This window comes from Ostrea edulis, chromosome 1 (genome assembly GCF_947568905.1).
Source record: "Ostrea edulis chromosome 1, xbOstEdul1.1, whole genome shotgun sequence".
NCBI classification, from domain to species: Eukaryota; Metazoa; Mollusca; class Bivalvia; order Ostreida; family Ostreidae; genus Ostrea; species Ostrea edulis.
In genome coordinates, this window is record NC_079164.1 from 32,045,505 (window position 1) to 32,073,240 (window position 27,736).

General features: G+C 35.2%; 1 protein-coding gene across 1 annotated transcript; it reads left to right on the plus strand.

Annotated features, from left to right (window-relative positions):
* The first annotated feature begins 83 nt into the window (after positions 1-83).
* LOC125661451 (transcription factor EC-like) lies at positions 84-27,691 on the plus strand. The gene is made up of 7 exons (XM_048893476.2): positions 84-224; positions 9,060-9,296; positions 9,440-9,538; positions 9,642-9,774; positions 10,137-10,212; positions 10,990-11,133; positions 27,286-27,691. Exons 1-7 carry the CDS (start codon positions 84-86, stop codon positions 27,689-27,691), a joined length of 1,236 nt encoding a protein of 411 aa, XP_048749433.2.
* The last annotated feature ends 45 nt before the right edge of the window (positions 27,692-27,736 follow it).

Sequence of the window (27,736 nt, forward strand, 5' to 3'; positions counted from 1 at the left end):
ATCCTTGTGAGTATTCATTTAAAACTCTACCAGTATATAGAATACATTCATACGGATATTTTCACTCTTGGAAAAGACGAGACATGTCGACATCCGATGCCAACAAACAACTTCATGCAATACGTAATCAACTGAGGCAAATGGAACACCAGTACGGAGATGGAACCAAACCAGACAACACTTTCAAGAGTATTCATTCAAAAGAAGTGGGAGAAATAGATGAGGTAAGTTTTCAGAACATATTTTTCCCTTAAGAAAAACTGTTGTAATTATATGCAGCATTTATGTAAATTTTTACGTTTGATATATAAGAAAACTTTAGTGGAGACAAGCAAACGCATTAAACATACCCCGAGAGAAAAATTGGAAAATAGTAAATATACTGCAATCGAGACTCAATAGAAGAGGTGGTCTCACAAACAAACACACCGACAAAAAATGTTCTAATGAACGTTTAGTTTAACGCCTTTAATTACTATACTTTTCAGTTCAATACAGTTTATTTCACTCAATCATGGAATGGTACATGAGGTATATGAAAAGTACTTACATATGTGTCAAACAGAGAGAAAATCAAAAGAGACTGTAATTATGATTTTTTAATGAAAATATAACATTCTTAGATATACAGAATCTCTTTAATGAAAAGTAAAGATAACGAACAGTGATCAATCACATAAATCCCATTGGCAATACAAAATAGACAGTTGAGCAAACACGGACCCCTGGACACACCAGAGGTGGGATCAGGTGCCTAGAATGCATCATTTTTAAATGTTTTGGCAGAAAAGTATTCTATCTTTTAAAAATCTCTGCATAACTTCCATTCTAGAATATAATGACATTCATCTCCAATCTGGTCACAACTGTACCTTTATCGAATTACTTTAACTGACAATCAAACAGTAAATCAATTAATCATATTTTGTATAAAACGCCACAACTGCCTACTTTAACATTACATGTTGATACTTTAACATTACATGTTGATAATTTAACATTACACGATGATACTTTAACATTACATGTTGATAATTTAACATTATATGATGATATTTTAACATTACATGATGATACTTTAACATTACACGATGATACTTTAATATTACACGATGATACTTTAACATAACATGATGATACTTTAATATTCCGTGATGATTCTTTAACATTACTTGATGATATTTTAACATTACACGATGATAATATGCTGATACTTTCAACATAACATGCTAATACTTCAAAATTACATGCAGATACTTGACCATTACATACAGATACTTTAACATTACATGATGATATATGCAACATTGCATGCTGATACTTTAACTTTACATGATGATACTTTAACATTACATTCTGGTACTTTAACATTACATACAGATACTTTAACATTACATGCTGATATATTCAACATTACATGCTAATACCTTTCCATTACATGCTGATACTTTAACATTATATGATGATACTTTAACATTATATGGTGGTAGTTTAACATTACATGTTCAGTCGTGTATTCCAACTTATTTCAAGTTCAGGCCTACACCCAGTCTTCCTACAAGTATACTACTTCTACTATTGCATCCAAACTCTTTAATCACAAACAATCTTTGCAGTGCATATATATAAACCAATCTTATACTTAATCCACCAACGTGTTCTTCTTCATCATCTTTTTTCAACTATAGTCCAGCTTAACATGTCATTACGGTCAATGTTGATATACATGTAGTTGAAAATGAGGACCTCAAATCGCTTATTCTAAAAGGTCCTAAATACAGAGAACCTAGGTCCTTCAATTGGTGACAGAACTTTATTTCTATTATGAATTATGTCGAGGATTATGCTAGGTGATGGGCTAAATATGAAAGCGATGAAGTTGATATATTGTTAGAATGTAAAACTTATACGGTACCAATTTTGATGCACCAGATGCGCATTTCGACAAGTAATGTCTCTTCAGTGATGCTCAACCGAAATGTTTGAAATCCGAAATAACAATGAAGTTTTAGAGCTATTATAGCCAAAAACAGTTAAACGTATAAGAGGAATGTTAAAATCCCGCATTAGACATAATAAATCAAAAGTACGTACCATGAAAGGTGAAAATAACGAACAGTGTTCAATCTCATAACTCCTATAAGCAATACAAAATAGATAGCTGGGCAAATATGGACCCCTGGGCACACCAGAGGTGGGATCAGGTACCTAGGAGGAGTAAGAATCCCCTGTCGACCAGTTACACCCGCCGTGAGCCCTATAACCTGATCAGATAAACGAAGTTATCCGTAGTCAAAATCAGTGTGCCAAGAACGGTCTAACAATCGGTATGAAACACGCTAGACAGCATTTGACCCAATGATAGATTGTATTGACGAACTAGATCGTTATAACGACCATCTATCCTTCTGTGTCTAGTAAACCAGAAGTGATAAAAGAATTAGATAGGTTACATGAGAAATAAGTTTTGTTCCAGCTGACAAAGCTAGTAACAACATTGTCTTTGTTTGTAATGCTCATTATTACAACTGTAATTCAGACGAACTTATTAATTCCACTTTTGGTGATCATACTTATACTCCAACTGCCCTTTCAGAAGATGAAGGTCTTCAAAACCATGCTTTAATTTTAAGCATATTTGGTATCTCAGTCGGTGGGTCAAAGAAATATGACATTAACGTACCTATACTGGATTCCTAAACTACATAAAAAACCTTACAAACAAAAATACATCGCTGGATCCAGTAAGTGCTCTAACAAGCCTCTATATTTCCCCCTCACGACAATATTAACAACTGTAAAGGAGAAACTTTAAACTTACTGTGCGACTACATATGCCAGCAGTGGTGTAAATTAAATGTGGATTCTAAAACAATTCTAAAGAACTTTTATTAAACTTGAAATCGCAAAGGTTTTCTCAGATCACCAACATTAAAACGTATGACTTTTCAACACTATAACACACCACCCCACCCCCGAAGTTTCAACTGACCTGACCATTAACATTGCCATAGCATTTATGCACAAAAATAATTGTTACAATACATAAGATTTAAGGAGATTTCTGCTTGAAATAGACAGAAACAAATATGTCTTAAAGTTTTGATACATTTTCAATATATAGTCATATAGGTCCCGCCCTCTAATTCCCTGACCCGGTCTTGGGTATTGTATTTCAAAATGTACGTACATGATGATTAATTTTTCATGGACAACATAACCATGCATTCACTCTATCTTCCACAAAGAACTGGTGTATCTAGGGGTCCGCGTTTGTCCAACTCTCTGTTATGTATTGCTTATGGGAGTTATGAGATTGATCACTGTTCGTTATTTTCACCTTTCTAAGACCCAAGATTGTCTACAGTCTGTCCCCAAGGATACTTGTCGCTCGATATATGTTCTTTCATGAATATACACAAGAACGATACAATACTGGCTGACATGTCGCCCAGTACAAAAAGGAGTTATGAGATTGATAACTGTTCGTTATCTTCGCCGTTCATTTAACTTATTTTAACTGTATGTAGCCATATCGACCCCACGCTTGGGCCTAAATCTTTAACTCAATGTATCATGATGTTTACCATTTAGGTAGAGGGCTCCATCGGCATCATAGCTACACATTTAGTTTTTCTCATACATATCTAGGAGGAGAGAATATTTTTTAAGATTTAGATCGTCTCATTATATGGTCTTATTGGCTCCACCCGAGGCGTGAATCTCTGACCCAGAGGTAATGAATTTCACAATTTAGACAGAGAGTTTCATGGACATCCTAACCATGTAATTCATTTTTTCTCACATATGTCTAAAAGTAGAGAAGATTTGATACTTCTTTTCTATATGGCCATATGTCCCACCATTCAGACTGAACCTCTGACCAAGGGGCCGTGGATTCCACAATTTTGATGAAGGGCTTCATGGACATCATAACCATGTGTTTTGTTTTCCTCCCACGTTTTTGGGAGCAGAGAAGATTTTTGAAAATCTATAACATTTACTTGCAGTTTTGTCCACACCATGATACCCTGGGGGAGCTATAATAATCATAAATTCCACGATTTACATTTCTCTTATCCTTAAGAAGTTTCACATCCAAAATGGTCTTGTAGTTTTCAAGGAATAGTTAAAAATGTGAAATTGTTAACCGACGACGGACAAAGACCAACGACAACAGTTCACCTGAGTTGACTCGTTTTTACACTTTAGTAAGTCGTATAACGATTTCAAAAATCGTTTTTACGATTTAGTAAAGCGTATATAAACGATTTTAACAAAAGGCCCACAGGCCTTATCGGTAACCTGAGTATTAGTCAAAAGTATCACTATGGAATCTATATTTCCTGTTTTTATACACCCGTCATTAGACGCCCCCCGTCTTGTTATGGCGCTGGCTGGCTGGCTGACTTACTGACTGGCCGTCCATCGGAGGTCGTGTTTTCCAGACTTTTTTCCGTAACAGATGCATGTACTACTTTGAAATTTGGTCACAAATTCTCCTTCAAAAAGTGTAAGAGCGAATTTGCATTTCAGATTGCTCGGTCCTCACTTGACTTACTTTAGGGCTATAAGTAGGTCAAACAGTTTTCCAGACTTTTTTGTTACAGATACAGATATTGCCCTGAAATTTGAAATTTTCACTTAAACTTCCTCTCAGAGAAATACAAGCTCAGTTTGTATTTCAGCTGGATTGGCTCGTCCGTCCGTGACCCACATTAGGACTTAAAGTAGGCCAAACAGTTTTATGGACCTTTTTTAATTATTGGTACAGATATTGCCCTGAAATTTAGTCACATACTTTCTCTTAAAGGAATACAAGTTCAGGTTGCATTTCAGCTGAATTAGCCCATACTTGATCTACTTTGGGGCTTTTTCATTACGAATACAGATATTACCCAGATATTTAGTCAAAGGCTTCGACGCAGAGGAATACAAGTGCAGTTAGTATTTCAGATGGATTGGTGCACTATAACTTACTTTAGGAGTAGAAGTAGGTCAAACAGTTTTCCAGTTTGTTTTGGTATGGTCAGAGGTATTGCTTTGAAATTTTGGCACAACCTCTCTCTCAGAGAAAAACATGATCAGTTCACATTTCAAACATTTCAACTTAATTGTTGCACCATAACCTACTTTAGAGCTAAAAGTAGATCAAATGGTTTCCTGGACTTTTTATCATCATAGATATTGCACAAACATTTTGTCACAGCCTTCCTCTCAGAGAAATACATAATAAGTCCACATGCCACATTAAGGCTTTTCTATTCAGAATGTGTTTTGTATCAATTCAGAGTGCATGCTATGCTTCCAGGTTGAATTTCACTGTCAGACGGACGTATATTGTACCGTTTGCGGTACTCATCTTGCATATTCATGTATAAGCTAAATTGTGGTATTCAGCAGCAGTATAAAACAAGAAATGTTCTTAAAACATAAATGCGCCTGAACGCGTCCAATTTGATGAAAGATTTTACATAATATATGTTATATGAAAATAATATGACAATTTTAGACGTGTCCTGGAGTCAGAATCCTGGGTTTGCGAAGTTCGCATTTCTGGTGCATTTCTTTCTGCTTTTCCAAAACATTAATTTACTTTTTTATGTACAGTATCAGCAAAATTAAAGAAATGTTTCAAATGATAAAAACATATATAGTCACTATGATAATTTTGACCATTTCATAGCAGTCTGTTGTTTTAATGACTCGAGAAAATAAATCTCATGAAGTAAGTATCCACATATGTATATATGTGCATACGGTAGAGGAAATAAACTTTTTACTTTCATCTCCGCTACTAAACATCAAAAATTCAATACAATAACATGTTTTTGGTACTACATTCACTTACAACATTGTGAAAAATAACCTTCAAACCAGGCAGATAATTTTGTATCTGGAATGAGTCGTCTTTCGCAATCACTAATTTGTATGCAAGAGTTACCCAAGAGACGCATGCTTTTCCTATCTTCTCCTTCTGAAGAGTTCCAACATTTTCTACTTCCAATGTCAAACTAGATTGTTATAAGAAACTAACCCAATATCTTATCCCTCAAGGTATAACAGATCTGGTAATGAGGAATGTTTTTCAAAAGTAAATCAACAAGGTCAAAGTCAGAAATAAAGCTCTTTTCATTAGTAATCTATATGGGAAATATCAAAGCCCTATCCGAAGTGTTAGATAAGCCATATGAGTCATTATCAAAATCCGTCAAAATTTATGTCCCTAGCTAGCTGCCAAAGAAATCAATCTTGAAAAGCAGAATTTCATAAACTTTCGCATGAAATTAGTAATGTACCATGCGTTTTAAGTCTGTAAGTAAAACAATATATCCAAGACAACAACATAGGTTAACAACCGTCAAATGAAAGGCGAAGATAACCGGTCAACAGGGGATGCTTACTTCTCCTAGGCACCTGATTCCACCTCTGGTGTGTCCAGGGGCCCGTTTTTGCCCAACTATCTATTGTGCATTACTTATAGGAATTATGAGTATGATTACTGTCCGTTATATTCACCTTTCATGACTTATAAGATTAATCACTGTTCGTTATCTTCACTTTAAATTTTTTTCAAATCAATGACCTGTGGATAGCTTTGGGCCAAATTACTGATTCAAACTTATTTATGGGAAAGTATGAGGAAACTTTTGAAAATTATTATGTTGTGTGGATATAAGTTGGAATAAGTTGTGACACCTGTCTGGCTGAAGTGGAGTCATTATATGGTAGGGCTGTGCGGTGCACCGAAACCGCGATTCATACCATTCGATTCGATGCACCGATTACAAATTCCGGATTTCAGTTCGGTTTAAATTTTACATACACCAAAACAACAAATATGGCGTCCAAGTGATGTGCAGAACATGTGGTTTTTATGCAACAGAGATTTAAATCATCACTGTGTTGAAAATTAGCATTTTCACCACTCAGGTACCAACAGAATATGGTCCGTAAGATCATCGCAGTTTATCTTTACGTGTCATTTGGCATTTCTGTCAGTGGTGGAGTGAAATCAACACCGTAGGTAATGACACAGATTTGACAGTTAATATGAGAGAAGTAAATCAATAAAGGCAAGATTTTAAAAGACTCTCAATTGATAGAATTGGTTAATTTTTACATATCAATGAAAACAATATTATATACATTTTAGATTCACTATAGATTTGTTTAATAATCCAAAACTTATGCAGCACAATAATGTAACAAATTTTAATAGACTGTTAATGTTTACTTTTTTCTATCAAAGTTATAAAATGTCATTATTAATAGATATATATGATGTTTATAAATCACGACATAAAGTTATATAACTTGAATAAAATAAAATCAAATATGCTACTCATTAAAATTGTTAATTTTTGTGCTGTCAGTAGATAAATTAGACCTTAAAAATCCAAAAAAAAAAACAAAAACAAAAAAAAAAAACTTTTAGTAAACTTGAAATCACAGAATTTTTCCCAAATCAACACCATCAAAACCTATGACTTTTCAACACTATACACGACCATTCATCACAATAAATTAAAGACTAGACTTTTTCACATCATAGACAGTTGCTTCTTCAACAAAAATGGAAAACGGAAATATTCATATCTAGTGATCAGTCATTCAAAAACTTACTGTGTTAAAAACCACTCTGATTCCACGCACAAATACTATGAAGTTGAAATAAAAAATATTCTAGAGTCCTCATTGACAATATCTTCGTGGTCTTTGGTGATCAGGTCTTCCAACAGTCTGTTGGAATTCCCATGGGCACCAATTGTGTTCCTTTGTTAGCTGACCTGTTTTTATATTCATATGAAGCAGAATCTATTCAAAAACTTCTATGTGAGAAGAATAAATCTTTCGCTGTGGCTTTCAATTCGACTTTTAAATATATCGATGACGTTTTGTCTATTAACAATGATAGCTTTCATTCATATATCGATTTAATATATCCCTGTGAGCTCGAAATAAAGGACACCACAGAGTCGTCCACTTCTGCTTCATACTTAGAGATATTTTATTGAAAATAGACATTAACGGCAAACTGACAACTCAACTTTATGACAAACGGGATGATTTCAGCTTCTCCATCGTCAACTTTCCATATTTGTGTAGCAATATTCCATTATCACCTGCATATGGTGTTTATATATCTCAACTGATTCGATATGAAAGAGCTTGTTCTGCGTATAGTAAGTTTTTAAATTGAGGTAAGCCACTGACAAACAAGTTGATGGTAATGGGATTTCAACAGCCAAATTCTATGGTCGTTATAACGATCTAGTTCGTCAATGAAACCTCGCATTGGGTCAAATGCTGTTTGACGTGTTTCATACCGATTGTTAAGCCGTTCTTGGCACACTGATTTTGACTGCGGATAACTCCGTTTACCTGATCAGGATATAGGGCTCACGGCGGGTGTGACTGGTCAACAGGGGATGCTTACTCCTGCTAGTCACCTGATCCCACCTCTGGTGTGTTCAGGGGTCCGTGTTTGTCCGACTTTCTGTGTTGTATTGGTTATAGGAGTTATGAGATTGATCACTGTTCGTTATCTTCACCTAACATGAACCGAATCGAAAATAACCGAACCGTGCTGTTCTGAATCGAAACCGAACCGAATCGAACTAACCCTGAATCGTCCTAGCCCTATAATATGGATTAAATTGTTTGAAGTGGGACTAAGTGAATTAATTTTTTTTCCAAAAAGCAATGTCGTGTTTACTTAGATAAGCTATGTGGCCCATGAACCTGATATTAGTTGTTTAGAGTTTCATTATATTCGCCTAATTGACACATGGAATCGTCCGCCTTCTTTTAAATTACTATTTCGTTATTGTCGGGTTTTTTATTTCATGTAATGCATTTGATCAACATGTTTGTCAGCGAAATTGTAAGAACTATCACGTATTTTCTTCACTAATTTCAATCAAGATTAATTCGGATCTGATGAATATGACTTTTTTTATGATTTATATATTTCATCGACATGTAGCTACACTATTTCTACGACTGTTGTGTTACAATTAAAGAGGTATCTCATAACATGTGTTTATTTTTACAAGGCAAGGATGTTTGAAGATCAGGAAAACATTATTACCTTTGATCACAACTCACATAACACAGGAGGCATTCAGGCATTAATCAAGGAATCAAAAAATACTTTTTCAAATGAATTTGAACGAAAAGAACCCGGATTCACAACACTGACAGAATTCGAAAACCCCGAACAAGAATCGCATGACCCACCCTTATCTGGAGAATGTCATCATGCTATCATAAACATGGAGGACCTCAATGATGTAAGAAGATAAGAAGAAATACTTAAATTTCTGATCATAATTTGTTATCTTTCCCTTCATATAGGTACAATGAAAAGGTTTTTACGGTATTGAAATGTTTTGATTGAATATTTCTATAATTCAGAATGATTGTTATTATTTAGGTAGATATCTTATTAAAAGACGTCATCAGTTCTGTACAAATAGATTCAATGAGTGATGAAGATCTTCATATTCTCGAGCAGTTTGTTTCCTGCCCAATGGTAAACTCCATGTTGTTACTGAATTTGGCATCAATTGTCTGTATTGGAATAAGACGATTCGTTTTTATCACAAGGATAAGTGTTGTTATCATGTTTGTTCCAGAGTGAAGAATCTGAGCAAGACAATTTGTATCAATCTTCGGGAAAGACCTCATCTGCTTCGAAAGCATTAGAGTCTGAAGATGAGATGGATCTAAGATGCAAAGATAGAATAAGAAAAGACAATCATAATATCAGTAAGAAAATAATGCTGTATTACTTAAAACATTTCTGATTGCTCCCTACCAGTATATCCAAGGTAAATTTGCCTGAATGTTCATATACATTTTAATTTTCAACTAAACATAGTGCAATATGCTTCACTTTCATGTAATTATTGGAACAAGTATGGAATTTATATAGTACAAATCGCGTTTGTGTGTTTGAAATAGGAGTTCATATTCGAAAAAGACCTCGGTTACTAATCCTTTGATGCACATATCTTGAAGCGAATAAACAGAAAATCTTGTTGAACAAATATACAAGAAGGCATGTGATGATTGATCTAATAAATTTTAAAGTCATTAAGCGTATATTTGTTTAACATATTTTTTTACAGTTGAACGACGACGGAGATACAACATCAATGACAGGATAAAAGAAATATCTTCTCTACTACCACCATCCACTCATCCGTAAATATATATTTTCTCATCAAGAACAAATTTTAACACTAATGGCAAACTGACAACTGTATTACAAACGGGATGATTTCAGCTTCTCCATCGTCAACTTCCCATATTTATGTAGCAATATCCCATTATCACCTGCATATTGTGTTTATATCTCTCAACTGATTCGATACGCAAGAGCTCGTTCTGCATATGGATAGTTTTTAAATCGAGGCAAGCTACTGCCAAACGAATTGATAGTATAGGGCTTTCAACAGTCTCGATTGAAGTCAGCATTTTTGCAAAATATATGGTCGTTATAACGATCTACTTCGTCAATACAACCTATCATTGGGTTAAATGCTGTCTGACATGTTTCATACCGATTGTTAGACCGTTCTTGGCACACTGATTTTGACTACGGATAACTCCGTTTACCTTATCCGGATATAGGGCTCACGGCGGGTGTGACCGGTCGAAAGGGGATGCTAACTCATCCTAGGCACCTGATCCCACTTCTGCTGTGTCTAGGGGTCCGTTTCTGCCTAACTATATATTTTGTATTGCTTATAGGAGTTAAGAGATTGATCACTGTTCGTTATTTTCACCTTTAATGTACATGTATATTTGTATTACCTTAAACACGAGTAGATATGAGAAAAATATGAAGTCTCTACGATTAGTGTTTTGAAAACCTATTAATAAATCAATTTGGTTCCGTGATTTTAGACTTAGGCTTAACTATTCATGATTGCATTTTGCCAATTTCAACGTCTAGTAATATATTGTTTTATTTTTCAGGTCAATGAAACTCAGCAAAGGTTCCATCTTAAAAGCAGCAGTACAATGTTTTAAGGACTTGAAAAGGGATCAGGAAAACTTGAAAACACTTGAAGCTAAACAGAAAGCAATGAACTCCAAATACCAAAAAATGCAGCTTAGAACGTTTGTAAGATTTTTTTTATTTACAATGTTACATTATGAAAATATAAATCACATGTAGGGTGATATGACTGTGTGGGGGTGACTTGAACCTAATTAAAGTAAGCAAAATATATTAAAGATATGAGTTTTAGATTGGGCTGGAAAAAAAACGTTTGAATGTATTTCCTGTAGCAAGGTGAAGATAACGAACAGTGATCAATCTCATAACTCCTACAAGCAATACAAAATAGATAGTTGGGCAAACACGGACCCCTGGACACACCAGAGGTGGGATCAGGTGCCTAGGAGGAGTAAGCATCCCCTGTTGACCGGTCACACCCGCCGTGAACCCTATATCCTGATCAGGTAAACGGAGTTATCCGCAGTCAAAATCAGTGTGCCAAGAACGGCTTAACAATCGGTATGAAACACGCCAGACAGCATTTGACTCAATGTGTAGCAAGTGTAGTGAGACAATATGTTTGGTATTTTTAAATCGAAATTTTGAGGCACCGAGGCAAAAATAAAGCGATATAAAACGTCAACTGTGTGCTGAAAAAAATACGCTGTAAGATAGCTACGGATGCGAATGAAAGGGGAGATGACCCTACATTTGAACCATGACTGGCGACGATGCCACTGGGTACGCAGACAGAATTACGAACATTAGCAAACAATCATTCAAAATTAGTGATTTTGAAAACATTACTAATTGTATAAAAAAAACTTACTGAACAATTTAGCTTGCCTTGAGAGTTCAACTGGAACACCATAACCATGCATCTTAAATCGTAATCATACAGGTTGATAACTTCTTGACCTTTGCAGAGTCCACAAAACGAGTATAGAAGCAAGGCGGGGACGCCTTAGACTATCAAGTCCCTGAGAGGTCACTTTTCAGATCCCTATAATTATTAAATATGAAGTGATCAAATGAATGTAAAACCATCAAAATATAAATAGCATTGTAGACGAACCCATAAAACGGAGGTTAATATATCCATAACGTTTGAAGAGTTAACAAAAGGAGTATAGAGGCAAGATGTGGGACACCTGGGATTATCATTTCATGCCTTTAGTTTAGGGCTGTATGGGTACCACCTAGGGTTCTTACGTGTGTGCTAACTTTTCAGATTATTATCTATCTCTTGATTAGTTTAATTTTGTTCCTTCACATTATAATTACCTTTCAGAGAAAATAAGCTCACATGAAAGTTCCTAATTATATTTCTCAAATAGTTTTGAATGTCAATAGCAACTTGAACTTTAGAGAGTCCACAATGTAGTACCGAGACAAGGTAGAAACTCTGTGGACAATTATTTCCCGCCCTCAATTTGGGCTGTAGGAGTACCACTTGGGGCCACCATATGGATATGAAGTGACTGAATGAAACTAAACTGTTCAAAAGTTAGAAAACGATATAGATAAACATGTAGCACCCTATAAAGTGGTCACATCAACCTTCTAGGGCAATTAAGCTCACCTAAAAGATTCATCACATAGGATCAGAATGAAAATTTATAACAGCTTAATCTTTCCAAAATCCACGAAAGGAGTATGAAGGCAAGGAGAACACCTCTAGGACTATCATTTCCCGTTTGGGTTTGCAGAGGTACTACCAATGGTATCTCGAGAATGAAGTAGCATTTGAGATATAACAGAGCGACATATTGGAAGTTAAAATCTCCTTAATCTTTAAAAGAGCCCACGAAACGAGTATGGGGTAAGGTAGGGACCCCTTTCACTATCATATACTTTTCACAGTTTGGGATTGTAGGGCCACCTGGGGATGTGATCACTTTCCAGATGTCTACAATTGACATATATTGGGTGATGGAATGAAACAAAACTGATAAAAAGACAGAAAACAATACAATATTTAAAACCCTTTATAGGGGTCAGGGAATCTATGGAGCAATTCAGCTCTCCAAAAATTCCTAATTTTACATTTATTAGTGTCAAATCGAAGGTTAATATCGCTTTGATCTTTGAAGAGTCTACAAACACAAGTAATAAGGCAAGGTAGAGGATATATTGTACTATAATTTCCGCCCTCAGTTGGGATTGTAAGGTAAGGGGTATCACCTAAGTGTGCCCAAGGGGTGTTACCTTCAGACCTCTATCATTGTTGAATATTCAGTGATCGAATGAAAAAAAGTTTATCAAGAGGTAGATCAAAATGTAACCAATCCCAGAGAATTTTAAAAGGGGTCACATTGGCCCCTACAGATAGAAAAATTGATAACTATCATGTAGGACCCCCAGGATAGTAAGGGAGCATATAGGACAATTAGTCTCACCTAAAAGCTCTTACCTACCTACGAATTAGTGATTCTTGATTTAAAAAGTATTTTTGAAACGTCAAAATGAATCTGATTTTCAAAGACGTATTGAAAACGTCATCTAATATGTTTCACGGTACATCACAGTGGAAGATTTCAAAGAAAAATGGCCAGCTCAAGCGTTATGCGTCCGTCATCGTGCGTCTTCCTACATGTAGCATTCACTGTCCGACGTGAATTGTACGTTTAAACTTCTTAATAAATAAGCTTCCAATTGTTTTCAAATTGGTATGAAGCAACATTAAGACAAGTAGGACATGGATAATGATTTTCAGGTATTCTGCACCTTTGGTGCCTTAGAGGACACAAAAGTGACCATTTCCAAAATACTTCTCTACAGTTGCATAGGTGTAAGAAAACTCAATGCATATTCATTTAGAGAATGTAGGTTTCTACCAAAATGGTAAATTTCATGATCCCTGTGGTAGATATTCTGACTCCATTGACAAATTTGGCATATGTATCTACATGTATGTTTAAAACATTTAAATAACAATGCTTTAATGATATTGATATTAAGTTGAAACTAGATAAGTATTTAGAATAAGCTGGTAGACCTTTACCAAAATCGTTATTTCATGATCCCAGGAATTCGGGTACAAGGGTGGGGCAAAAATGGTCATAGTGAATAAATGTCTTTATCATTTGAAATATTCTTTTTATTTTGCTGAAAATATGTTTAAAAAATTAAAACTAAAAAAGGGAAATTCATATTAAAGAAAGACAGAAAAGAATGTACCAAAGCTGTGAAAATCGTAAAGTTTCCGACTCTGGGGCGGGAATTAAATAGTCATACAGTGTTAGTATAAGATATGCTACACTATGTAAAGTCTTTCATCACTGGAGACATTTGTAATTTAAGAATCTCATTTTCATACTGAATATATTTTAATCTAGCTTAGAACAGTCAAATTATTATGAAGTTCATAGTCGTTGGGCTAGAGATACTTTTAAGTCATATTCAGGTAACAGATGAGCCTGTGAGCTTTTTGTTTCTTAGCATTTTAGATTTACAAAGGGTATGTATTTCTAAGTTAGGTACATAGAAAATCATGGTAGGTTGTCCCCTATACATATTTGTCTGATAGTGTACAAGTGATGTCACGAAGTACCAGTTTTCTTTTTCTACTTAGAAATTCCATACTCCCTCTTCAAACCTGGGCCCAGTTGCAAGACAATAAGTTACGTTTAACTGACAGTTAATGTCTAGTTAACGCCATATGTAAAGGTGAATGGGAAGTTAACTGTTAATTTAAATTAACCGTCGTGCAACTGGGTCCTGGTTGTTCAATACAGGTAAACTCCCTTTGGGAGTACTAATTATCAAACTCAGCCTGTCCAAAATTGCACCAATCAAGATTAAATGTGAAGACAACGAACAGTAATCAATCCAATAACTCATAGAAGCAATGCAAAATAGAGCGTTGGGCAAACACGGACCACTGGGCACACCAGAGGTGGGATCGGGTGCCATAGAGAAGTAAGCATCCCTTGTCGACAGGTCACACCCGCCGTGAGCCCTATATCTTGATCAGGTAAATAGAGTTATCTGTAGTCAAAATCAGTCTGCTAGGAACGACCTTACAATCGGTATGAAACACGCCAGATAGCATTTGACCCAATGATAAATCGTATTGGCAAGCTAGATCGTTGTAACAACCATGGAAGGTAAAGATAACGATCAATAATCAATCTCAAGAATTTGTGAAATGCTTACTTTAAACGAGACTGTTGAAACGCCTCCATCATCAACTTGTTTGTCAGTAGCCTGTCTCGAATACGCGGAACAAGCACTTGTGTATCGAATCAGTTTAGAGATATATGAACACCATATGCAGGTGATAATGGAGTATTGCTACATAAATATGGAAAGATGACGATGGAGAAGCTGAAATCATACCGTTTATCATAAAGTTGTTAGTTTCCCATTAATATGTTCTTCAATAAAATATCTACGTATGAAGCAAAAGTGGACGACTCCGTGGTGTCTTAGATTTCGAGTTCACAGGGATATATCGAATCGACATGTAAAACTTATACGATACCAATTTTGATGCACCAGATCCGCATTTCGTCAAATAATGTCTCTTCAGTGATGCTCGACCGAAATGTTTGAAATTCGAAATAACTATGAAGTTTTAGAGCTAAATATAGCCAAAAACAGCGTGTCAAAAACAGTGGAGCCAAATTCGTCCAAGGATAAGAGCTGTGCATGAGGGAGATAATCCTTAATTTTGAAATGAATTTCTAAATTTTATAACAGCAATTAAATATACATCCGTATTTTCAAGCTAGTAACGAAGTACTTAGCTACTGGGCTGTAGAGACCACATATGATTTAGCATTATTGTTGTTAATAGATAAAACATCGTCGATATATTTATATATCGTATTGAATTCCACATCAAGAATTTTTTCTTCTCATGTAGAAGTTTTTGAATACATTCTGCTTCATCAGAATATAAAAACAGGTCAGCTAAGAAAGGATCACAATTTGTGTCTATGGTTCAATACACTGTTGGAAGACCTGATCATCAAAGACAACAAAGATATTGTCAATGAGGAACTCTAGCATATCTTTAATTTCAATTTCAGAGTACTTGTGCTTGGAATAAGAGTGATGTTTAACAAAGTTATGTTTTGGATGACTGATCACTGGATATGAATGTTTCCGTTCTCCATGATGTTTTTTGAAGAAGCAACTGTCTATGATGTCAAACAGTTTAGTCTTTAATTTATCTTGAGGAATGATTGTGTAAAGTGTTGAAAAGTCATATGTGTTGATGTTGAGAAAAGTTTTCCGAATTCAAATTTACTAAACGATCTATAGAGGTTTTTTTTTAGAATCTACATAGATAAGATAAATCCTGATGATCATGATTAAGATAAATCCTGATGATCATGATTAAAAGATAAAAAGAATTTATGGATTATGGTGCATTTTTAAAACAAACTACAAAGAGTTGAATTAATCATGTAAAACATGTACTAAGTGAAAGATGATATAGTCAGTTTTTAAATCGAGGTAAGCTACTGAAAAACAAGTTGATGGTACAGGGGTTTCAACAGTCTCGATTGAAGTCAGCATTTCGAAAGTTCTATGGTCGTTATAACGATCTAGTTCGTCAGTACAACCTCGCATTGGGTCAAATGCTGTCTGACGTGTTTCATACTGATTGTTAAGCCGTTCTTGGCACACTGATTTTGACTGTGGATAACTCCGTTTACCTGATCAGGATATAGGGCTCACGGCGGGTGTGACCGGTCAACAGGGGATGATTACTCCTCCTAGGCACCTGATCCCACCTCTGGTGTGTCCAGGGGTCCGTGTTTGCCCAACTATCTATTTTGTATTGCTTATAGGAGTTATGAGATTGATCACTGTTCGTTATCTTCACCTTGCATGAAGATAACGAATAGTGATCAATCTCAAAACTCCCATAAGCAATACAAAATAGACAGTTGGCCAAACACCGACCCCTGGACATACCAGAGGTGGGATCAAGTAGTTAGGAAAAGTGAAATAGTATTAACTTGTTCTCAGAACGTTCGGTATGGATCCTATTATTTTTATGAAAAGTTCGGTAATTGTCCAGGTATTGCACGCTACAATTCTCTAGAATTTCTGTAATATCAGTTTGATGATAAAGTCCGTTTTGCATTGATATTGGATTTTTAAATGAATGTTATAATTTCTTTTTAGCGACTTGAATTGACGGTAAAATTGTATGAACTGTCGGAGGAATTGGATTTCATTTATGTGAAGAACAAAACAAACCCGAGGATGAGACATTGCGAAATCAATGACCTTGTGGATGAACTGATGAAGCTCCGTACACCCTTTAAGTTAAAAACGGATAAATGTTCTACAGATTCACCTTTTAATGAAGATGCAATTCATCACGTATCCTGCACAGAAAAAACCACAAAGCTTCAAGCAACAAAATCAATTTTAAGGGATCTTATAATGAAAATACTCTCAAAGAAAAAACAGTCAAGTTTTATGAAAAAACAAGAGAAAGCTGGTCAACGAAAGAAAATTTGCCGTCTTAAGGTTCCGTCTAGGAAGCATGAGAATGAGGCAGCTCCTCAGACCCGCCTCCAACAACATTGTATGTCAGAGACCATTTCAAATGAATTACTTACAACAGATACCTTTCTTCTCCATTCGCCCTCTACTAATATAAACTACGGGGAGTGCGATATTCTTTTGGATTTGTTCGGAAGTCAATCACCACACGAGACAGCTGCACAAATGGAAACTGACCCTGCACTGCCTTCCCATTCGTCTAAACAATTCTTCAGTACAATCACATCTCCACTGCCGACAACTAATATGCTTGAGGTCTTATTAAAAAGATCTGACAAAACACCTTTACAAGTTAATTCTACGGAAAGCTCTCTGGACAGTACTTTATAGAAATATAAAGTAATTGTAGTATAACAATAATAATAACACGGATTCTCAAAAGCCTTAGTTTTTGTAACTTACTTGGTAGTAGTTGGTTGTTTGTTGTTTTGTTTTTATTTATTTTCCCGCATTTTATATACTGACACAACCTGTCGGTCCATTCACTCAGCTGACGTGTTAATTCAAATATCTCTGCTAAATCCGTGCAGTCAGAGTGAGTGAACACATTAGGTCGATATTCCCAAGGTTGAACACTTTGAATTCTCCCCAATTTCAAGATACCAAGGGGGAGGAAACGTCATTTCATACATGTTCTACTGTGTGTCAAGTTTGTAAAGTCAACACGGTGTTGTGTTTGTCGTGTCACTGTGTTGTTCCATATCGTCTTAAGTTCATATCAGCAGGATCCAGCACAGAAATCGCAGAGATCTTAACACTTTGTATTGGCAAATTGAGTTATTGTCTTTAAAAGAATTTCTGTGTGAGGAAATCTTAAGATTTCTGCCAGGACTTTGAAAATCGGCCGATATTCAGGGAGAACCAGTTTTCTCAGGGGCCGGTTTGGAGACCTTTCACTGTATACTGAATATATCCGTTAACATTTATTCCAAACTTATTCTGAATTTTGAACTTATTAAAAAGATTTAAACATATTTTATTGAGAAACTCAATAGAATCGGGCAACAGGCATAGCCTATGTAGGCCCTCTCCCTAAAACATTCGAAATCTAGAAAGTATTAGCGCAAATTGTTCATATATATTCTCAAAAGATTGCTATAATTTCGAGTTGACTTTGTCATTTTCCATCAGTATTTCATTTTTCCCTTTATTTCTGTTGTCAATATCTTTCCTGTAATTAAATGTTTTGTTTATTGAAACTAAATAATGTTATGTTCCTTTATGAGATATGTTTGATAATTCCTTTTCAGATTCCATGTGCTCAATCTCAAAATCTTCTGCAAAAAATTGCAAAATTTGTGATATACTGATCACTAGAAATTAATTTAGCACTAATCTCATTGGACTTAGTTTCCGTACCAAAACTTTTGATAATTTGACTTCTTACGTTGTCTCCGTCATTGAGTGTAACCTGTGTGGCTCAATTTATGTGGGAGAAACCAAGGGTTCACTTAATAAAAGAATATCGGGGCACAAATTTCAAATAAATAATGGTGTTAATGCATCAGACCACTCCTTCATGTCAATAAGGATAAGGAATTTGGGGGGGAAAATTACCATCACACAAACAATCCAACATTAAGCACCCCTTTTCGTAGACAACGAGAAGATCTCTGGATCAGGATTCTAGACGTTGAATTTCCATATGAATGCAATGATAATGTATATGATGTGGGAAATTTGACTAGTCCACAAGGAAATAACGTGATTGTGGTGGGACTCTTTCCCAATACGCAAAGACGGAAACGCAGTCATGGACATCGTTCATATAAAATACCAAGTATAAATGATGTCACCTTTGATTCACTTTTGCCTTACGTCAACAGACAATTAGGTCCACATCATATTCGTACAAAACTTTACTCTGTTCCATTGAGAGTTTTATATACGTTATTTGAATAAGCTACAGATAGCCTATACATGGATTTTTCAACTCCTGCATATAGACTGAACTCTATGATTATGGATGTTGCCTATCACAGGCTCTTTAATCCAGCACGGGTCATGGATGATATTCCTTCCAAATCATGCCGCCAGTTTCTTAAACCCAAATTTACAAACAAAGGAATAGATGCCATAAACATAAGCAACATTCTTTGTCATAAAATGTTTCAGTCGTGTATTCCAACTTATTTTAAGTTCAAGTCTACACATCTATACTTCTACTATTGCATCCTAACTTTTTGATTATAAGCACACTTTTCAGTGCCTAGATATAGACCATCTTATACATAATCCACCAACGTGTTCTTGTTCTTCGTCTTTTTTCAACTATAGTCCAGCTTGACATTTCATTACCAGTGATATTGATATAGTTGAAAATGAGGACCCCAAACCACTTATTCTAAAAGGTCCTAAATACAGAGAACCTCGGTCTTTTAATTGGCGACAAAACTTCATCTTTATTATGATTTCTGTCGAAGATTATGCCAGACGATGGGCCAAATATGAAAAAGAAGAACTTAATACATACTCAGAATGGGTTAAAAGCATAAGCTGAAGATTAAAATCCAGCATTAGACATGTTAAAACAAAGGTACGTACCATCTATCCTTCTGTGTTTAGTAAACCGGACATGATAAAAAAAATTAGATAGGTTACATGAGGAATATGTTTTGGTTTCAGCTGACAAAGCTAGTAACAACATTGTCTTTGTTTGTAAGGCACATTATTACAACTGTATTTCAAATTAACTTGGCATTAACTCCACTTTTGGTAATCGTACTTATACTACAACTGCCCTTTAAAAAATGAAATTCTTCAAACCATGCTTCCGTTTTAGGCACATTTAGTATCCTATTCAATGAGTCGAAAGAATGTGAGTTAGCGTACCTATACTGGGTTTCTAGACTACATGAAAAGTGAAGATAACGAACAGTGATCAATCTCATAAATCCTATAAACAATACAATGTAGTTAGTAGGGCAAACACGGACCCTGGACACACCAGAGGTAGGATCAGGTGCCTAGGAGGAGTAAGCATCCCCTGTCGACAGGACACACCCGCTGTGAGCCCTATATCTTGATCAGGTAAACGGAGTTATCGATAGTCAAAATCAGTGTGCCAAGAACGGCCTAAAAATCGGTATGAAACATGTCAGACAGCATTTGACCCTATGATAGCTTGTATTGACGAACTAGATCGTTATAACGACCATAGAATTTGTGAAATGCTGGCTTCAGTCGATATTGTTGAAACTCCTGTACCATCAACTAGTTTATCAGTAGCCTCGATATAAAAACTGACTATACGCAGAACAAGCTCTTGCGTATCGAATTAGTTGAGAGATATAAACACCATATGCAGGTGATAACAACCTTTCCAAAGATCCATTGCTGGATCCAGTAAGTGCCCTACCAAGCCACTATCTTTGCTCTTCATGAAAATATCAACAGCTGTGAAGGAGAAACTTCAAACGTACTGTGCGACTACGTTTGCCAGAACTGGTGTTAATCAAATGTGGATTGTAAAAAACATTCTAAAGAACTTTTAGTAAACTTGAAATCGCAAAACTGTTCCCAAATCAATAAAACCTACGACTTTTCAACACTGATGAGTAAACGGCAGGTGAAATGCAGCATTCGAAGCATGCATCTGACAAAGCATTCTTAGATGCTCTATACATATAATTTGGTTTCAATACTTATTGATATATGTAAAGAACTGACCTAAATGCTGTCCTTAACCAGAGTCACTGCCGTGTAATATGTAGGAAAGATGCAGCAATCAATGTATGCATTGGTCAAGGCATATATTACTGAACTATGATTTATGGAAGATTGATTTTGATTTGGATACTGGTTGTGAAAAGCTTGGATTAGACCTAAACACTGTCCTTAACCAGACGTTAATTCCAGTATGCTTGTGTGTGGGGGTATAGTAGATACAATAATATGTAACATACATGTATCAAATAAACAGCAGTTGCATAGTGGGTAGGAACCCACAAACCACATCAAGTCGATATATACATGTTATCATTTTTTTTCCTGAAAATTTTCTTCAAAGTAACCATCAGTACATGTAAATTGACCAATCAAGCTACATGGAACAGTAGAATATTAACTAAAGTAGTCAAACAAATTAATTGAACTTTATGATTTTTTTCCTTTCAAATAAAAAAAAATCTTTAAAAAAAATTATAGAGTTCAGAATATTATGGTAAACAAGAAAACTCAATTTTAAAAATGTGATAACCATGATACAATCAATACAATTCCCCAAACTGACATTCTGCATGACCAATTGACACGTGTCAGGTGCAGGACAAACCCTCAAATCATGAGCAACTACAGTGTCAATAGCATTCTTAAATTTCTGTTACACAGTCTTAAATTTCTGTTACACAGCAATGGTCCAGACACAGTTTCTCACATCCCCACCGACCTTCATTAAATGAAATGATCTAAGTAATGACATAGCATTAGGTTTTAAGTAACCTCTGTGTCTAGTTATATAGATTCTTTCCTCTGATACAGCTATGACCCAGACCAAAATTTCATGCATTTTTTTCCTTGTGACCTTGTCTAAATAACATCTGATAAAGGTCACAACACAAAATATTATTTCCTGGTGACACCAGGTCAAGGTGATGACAAACACATGGTCATATCCATCTCTGTGTCAAATATAAATGGCCAATGTCTTTTTTCCCCAAAGTTATGGCCATGGCATGGCAATCCCTCCTCAACACTTGTCACCTAGACAGGCAGATAAACAGACAGACAAGGCAAATTCTATATACCAGACTAACTTTATTTGCAGGGGTAAAATATCACTAATAAGATAACACTTTTATTAGTTAAAGATTATATTTTATTTCAAAAAGTTAATGGGGAAAATTTTTATGCATTATTTCATATACAATAGATGTGAACATTCTTGATATCGATAAAACACTTTATCTTAGGTATTAATTTTTTTTAATAATGAAAGATCACATAAGAATAGATAGCTGAAAATAAATGTCATCAAAAAAAAAACAACAACAACAAAAAACAAAAAAACAACTTAGGAATTAGATTTGCATTCTTTCTTCCTCATTTAATTATATTGTTTAATTTGATTCACTGTATATAAATAACCAAGTCTCTGATAAGACTGTAGCTCTATTGGTTTGGATTTGAAATATTTAATTTGATCAGGTCAAAACTGTAGAAAGAGTAGCATTTTGAAAGAATTTTACAAATTATTCTACTTCTAGTAACCATGGCAACACCATTTATTGAAATCAAATACTGATAAATAGAATTATGAATTTTGGTGTAATCTACTTGTGTACAAAATTTTATTCAATCAGACCAAAACTGTAGGAGGAGAAGTATTTGGAAAGAATTTCACAGATTATTCTAATGTTTGTAACCATGGCAACATCATTCATCGAAATCAAGAACCGATAAAGAAAATTGTGTGTCTTGATATTGTCTACCTATGTAATGAGTTTTATTGAAATCAGACAAAAGCTGTAGGGGTAGTTACAGACCCTGAAACGTGCTACTACACCAGTTGCACGGTACGGTTCGGTACGCTTTATGAACGGTACGGTTCGTTTTCTGAACGGTACGGTTCGTTTCTTGAACGGTACGGTTCGTTTCTTGCACGGTACGGTACCTTCTTGAACGGTACGGTTCGCTTCTTGCACGGTACGGTTTGCTAAAAATAGCTGCACGCTTTGTGAACGGTTTGCACGTTTTATTAATGAGGTGGGCGTGGCCTGAACGCTTTGACTTCGTATAAATTGTACGTTTCGATAGTTTGTTTTCACTCGATCGGTCTTATTCGGCTCTTTGATTATCGGCTGCAGGATTTGTGGTTGTGTTAGAATGTGCACATGGGGAAATGAGACGTTATTTTTTATTGCTTCGATGGAATAATTCCATATTGATAACGTACATAAAAGTTATGAATAAAAGTTTTTAGAATTTGCTTAAGTCTAAGTCTTAATGGTTGTTATTACGTTTCAATTTGTTTTTCATTTCTCATCAGACATTTATTAATTTACGATTTTATAAAAAGTTGTTACATGAACTGCTCCCCGACATGGGCGTGCGTAAGTGTAAAAACAAAGCGTATTAAGTTTCCGGATATAAATTACAGTGCCTAAATTGGAAAAGTTTTTAAGAAGAAGTGAATTTTGTTTTGAATACACTAAAGTCGCAAATGACACAATGATTATTTTCTGCACTTCACATTTATTGTGATTTATCATCAGCATTATGAAAGATCCAGGAGCACGTGAAGTTTGTACGTCCTTTTTTGTCAGCATTCAGTCATTCATAATTAATAATGTTAGATATCTGTTGCATTTGTCTTTGAATCAAATAAAATGATGATAATACATATATTCGTGATGTTTGAGGATAATGCTTCGAATAGCCAGCGATAGTCTACGACCTCCTTTCCCATCGGGCGCCATTGTGAAAATAATATACTGTGGCTGAAAAAGTGGGTCACGTGACATAAATTGCACGCTTTCTGCACGGTACGGTACGCTTTCGGGCTTTTGGGGGCGGGGTTTGCATAACATTATCCTGCAAGCTTTCTGCACGGTACGGTACGCTTTTTGAACGATACGGTTCGTTTCTTGAACGGGACGGTACGTTTCTTGAACGGTACGGTTCGGTTTTTTTGCACGGTACGGTACGTTTCTTGAACGGTACGGTTCGTTTCTTGCACGGAACGGTTCGGTTCGTTTTTAAGGTGTAGTAGCACGTTTCAGGGTCTGTAACAGACAGAGAGACAGACAAAAAGAGACGAACAGACAGACGGACAAAGGACACTTTACCATCGCATAAATTCTTCTGGTCTATGACCAGTAGATCTAAAAACCAGAGGTGCCACAGTCACCTTGTGGTTGCCTGCAACAAGTGTTGGATTGAAACCCCCGAGGGTTGGATATAATAACGTTTTTCATAACCTACCCATTAGATACAATATAACAATTATATACAATATGTAACATGACTGTCTTTTTAAACTATAAGTATTTCTAAAATGCATTTGTATTATACTTTTAAAATATATGAAGTATGTGCCATACTCATAACAGTGATTTTTTAAAACAACTTCACATCTTTACACTAATGCATTCCAAACCATACGCCAGGGACAAATGATGCAGATAGTTATAGCGAGTATACTCACATAATATTTCGATCATGTTCACTTAACCTTAAAACTTTAAAATGACTAAAAACTTCAACCATGAGGTCACACCCCGGAACAAATGATGCAGACAGGAAGACGAGATTATATACAGGTATAATATATAAACATTCAATCTTCAATCTAAAACATTTAGCATTCAGTAGGACCCTTGTTTACCTACCTCCAAGTTAATTCAGACGATCAAAAAATAAGTCTGGGGTATTTTTTCAGGAGTTACTGTTCCAGTTTAAAGTTTCACAGAATCATGATTGACTGCATGACAAAAGTCCTAACTCTGTTAACTCATTTACGTCTCAGCATATGTTTCACTTTACTCTTTATCTAATGAATATTTTTATCAGCAAGAAATTTGTATTTGTTTTGTTTTTGTTTTTTTACTTTCAGTGCTTCAGCATTTCTTGGATGTTTTTATCTTTAAAGTTCTTATTAAATTCAAATCTCAGGACATTCTCCTCATCCACTGTCCATCTTTTTCTCTTTGATGGAAATGTGGTGCTTGATGGTTCTTCCGACAACTCCTCATCAATTGGGACATAATCCTCGTCTTCTTCATAAGAATCTGTGAATCAAATATAACCAGAGCTCAGTGAATAAAATTCTACATTTGTAAGTTAAAACAGGGTTTTACTACAGGTTCAAAAATATGTGCACAAGCACTATGTGGTGTGTGAGGAGAATTGTTTATATCCTCTTAGAACAGTTTTCTTTAAAAGCATGTGAAATGGAATAAATTGAAAGTATACTAATTGCTTTGAAACTTCCCTCACATAAAATTTATCCCCTTGGATAATTTTTTTTCTCCATTTAATCAGAAACACCTTCATTCATACCTTGATCTATTTCTGCATTGAAAATAACTTTTGTTTCCTGTTTACATGTTGGTTTCTTAAAAAAAAAAGGAAAAATTTTTAAAGAAGATATTCCTTTCATATACATATTTGCACTATACAAACCTTTTTTCACTGATGAGGATTTCAATATTGATATATCAATTAACAAAAAGTATCGCTTTTTCAATATATTGAAAATCTTGGAGCACATGTGCTCATTTAATTCAAAGAAAATATAATTAAAGAGACCTTCTTTGAGAAAATCTAGTATTTTATGCGAATTTCTTCAAAAAGAAAAAATTAATAGTCTTTTTTTTTTTTATAAATAATGCGCAACCCTGTTGTAGAAATTACATCAATACAGAATTTGTTGTGAAAAGCATATGGTAGCCTTAACAGACTTACATTTACATTTAACAATGCGATCCAGGATAGTGCAACTGTGATAGTAACTTAATACTGCTGAAAATGTGGCCATATTTTTTTAACCTGATGCTGATTTTACACAGTCTTAGTTAAATTATATAATATATATGTAATGTATTGATACTCAGAAAATATATCGATATTGTAGCAAAACATTTTAAATCGATGATACATCAATATCTAATACATCAATGATAACTCTACTCATGCTACTGAAAGGCAATTGACAAAAGGTTACTGTTCACTAATATGAGGGGTGTCCCAATAAATCATGTACTTTTGAGATCTTTTTCTGATGTTACACTGAAATATTTTTAGATAAATATGTATATCTCAATTTTACACTACATCAGAACATCAAATTTTAAGTTGCCCTTAAAGGATCATTTCAGTATAAATATATCGTTTTACCTATAGGCATGATAGGGCCGGTATTGGTTTCAGCCTTTACAAAAAGCTTATCGATTTCCGTTCCAGTCGATGACTTTAGGCCTCATGCAAAAAGTTATTTGTTTCTCATGCATTGCTTAAGTTCAATATACATAATGTGTAGAGGGAGGAGAAACCTTTCACAGACGTTTTCTGTGCAGCATTAATTGTGGACTCAATTTAAGTTTGTTGTCTTGAAATTTCATATGGTATTTTTCTTAGTTTAGTTTCATCAATGCCACCGGTTGTGGAAGCCAAGGGATAGGGCACTCTTTTCATGATCGGGAGGTACCAGGTTCGATTCTTATTCCTGGCTCCACCTAAGATGTAAACTTAGAAAGTGTCTGTTCCTTCGCCAAGAGCCCGGTACTAGAACTGAAAGTCAAAGGTCTTTCAGACATAAACCTTAACTGACCCCATCCAGTTCTTATCTGCAAATCTTCCTCCAACATTTTTTGGCAAAGAATATCACCGATGCACACATTTTTCCCAAGGAATGAACGGCATCCACTCTGTAGTTTTTCTTCCACAAGAATACTATTTTCCAGAGAGTTTCTTCAAAAGCATATACAATAATTTTTGCTCGGTATGATTTTTTTTTCATGGCACCTGTATTGAGTAACACAGAGTGAACTATTCTTGTCCTTGAACAATGTGTGCTTACAGTGAGGTATAGTTCCGGTTGATTGCTTTTTATTTACAGAGAATTTATGATCTACATTCTCACAAATGTCTTTTTTATCAAGGACAAACATGCATTAAAGAAAGATAATTGAAGGAAAACACACAATCCTGTTTAAAAAATAAAATTAGGCGAAGAAAAAATAATAAAGGTGTGTGAACAGTGGATTCGAACCAAGATCCTCAGAATATATGTTTCTTTTCAGTACCAGGCCACTATTAAAAAATTGTTGGTTGGGCGTTAAGGTTCCGTCTAGGAAGCATGAGAATGAGGCAGCTCCTCAGACCAGCCTAAAGCAACCTAGTATGCCAGATTCCATTTCAGATGAATTGCTTTTAACAGATGACTCTCATCTCCACTCTCCCTCCACTGATATAAACGTGGAGGAATGTGATATTCTTTTGGATTTGTTCAAAAGTCAGTCACCACACATGACAGTTGGACAAATGGAAACTGATCCTGCACTGCCTTCCCATTCGTCTAAACAATTGCTCAGTACAGTCACATCTCCACCGCCGACAACTAATATGCTTGAGGTCTTATTGAAAAGATCTGACAAAACACCTTTACAAGCTAATTTCACAGAAAGCTTTCTGGACAGTACTTTATAGAAATACAAAGTAATTGTAGTATAACAATAATAATAACATGGATTA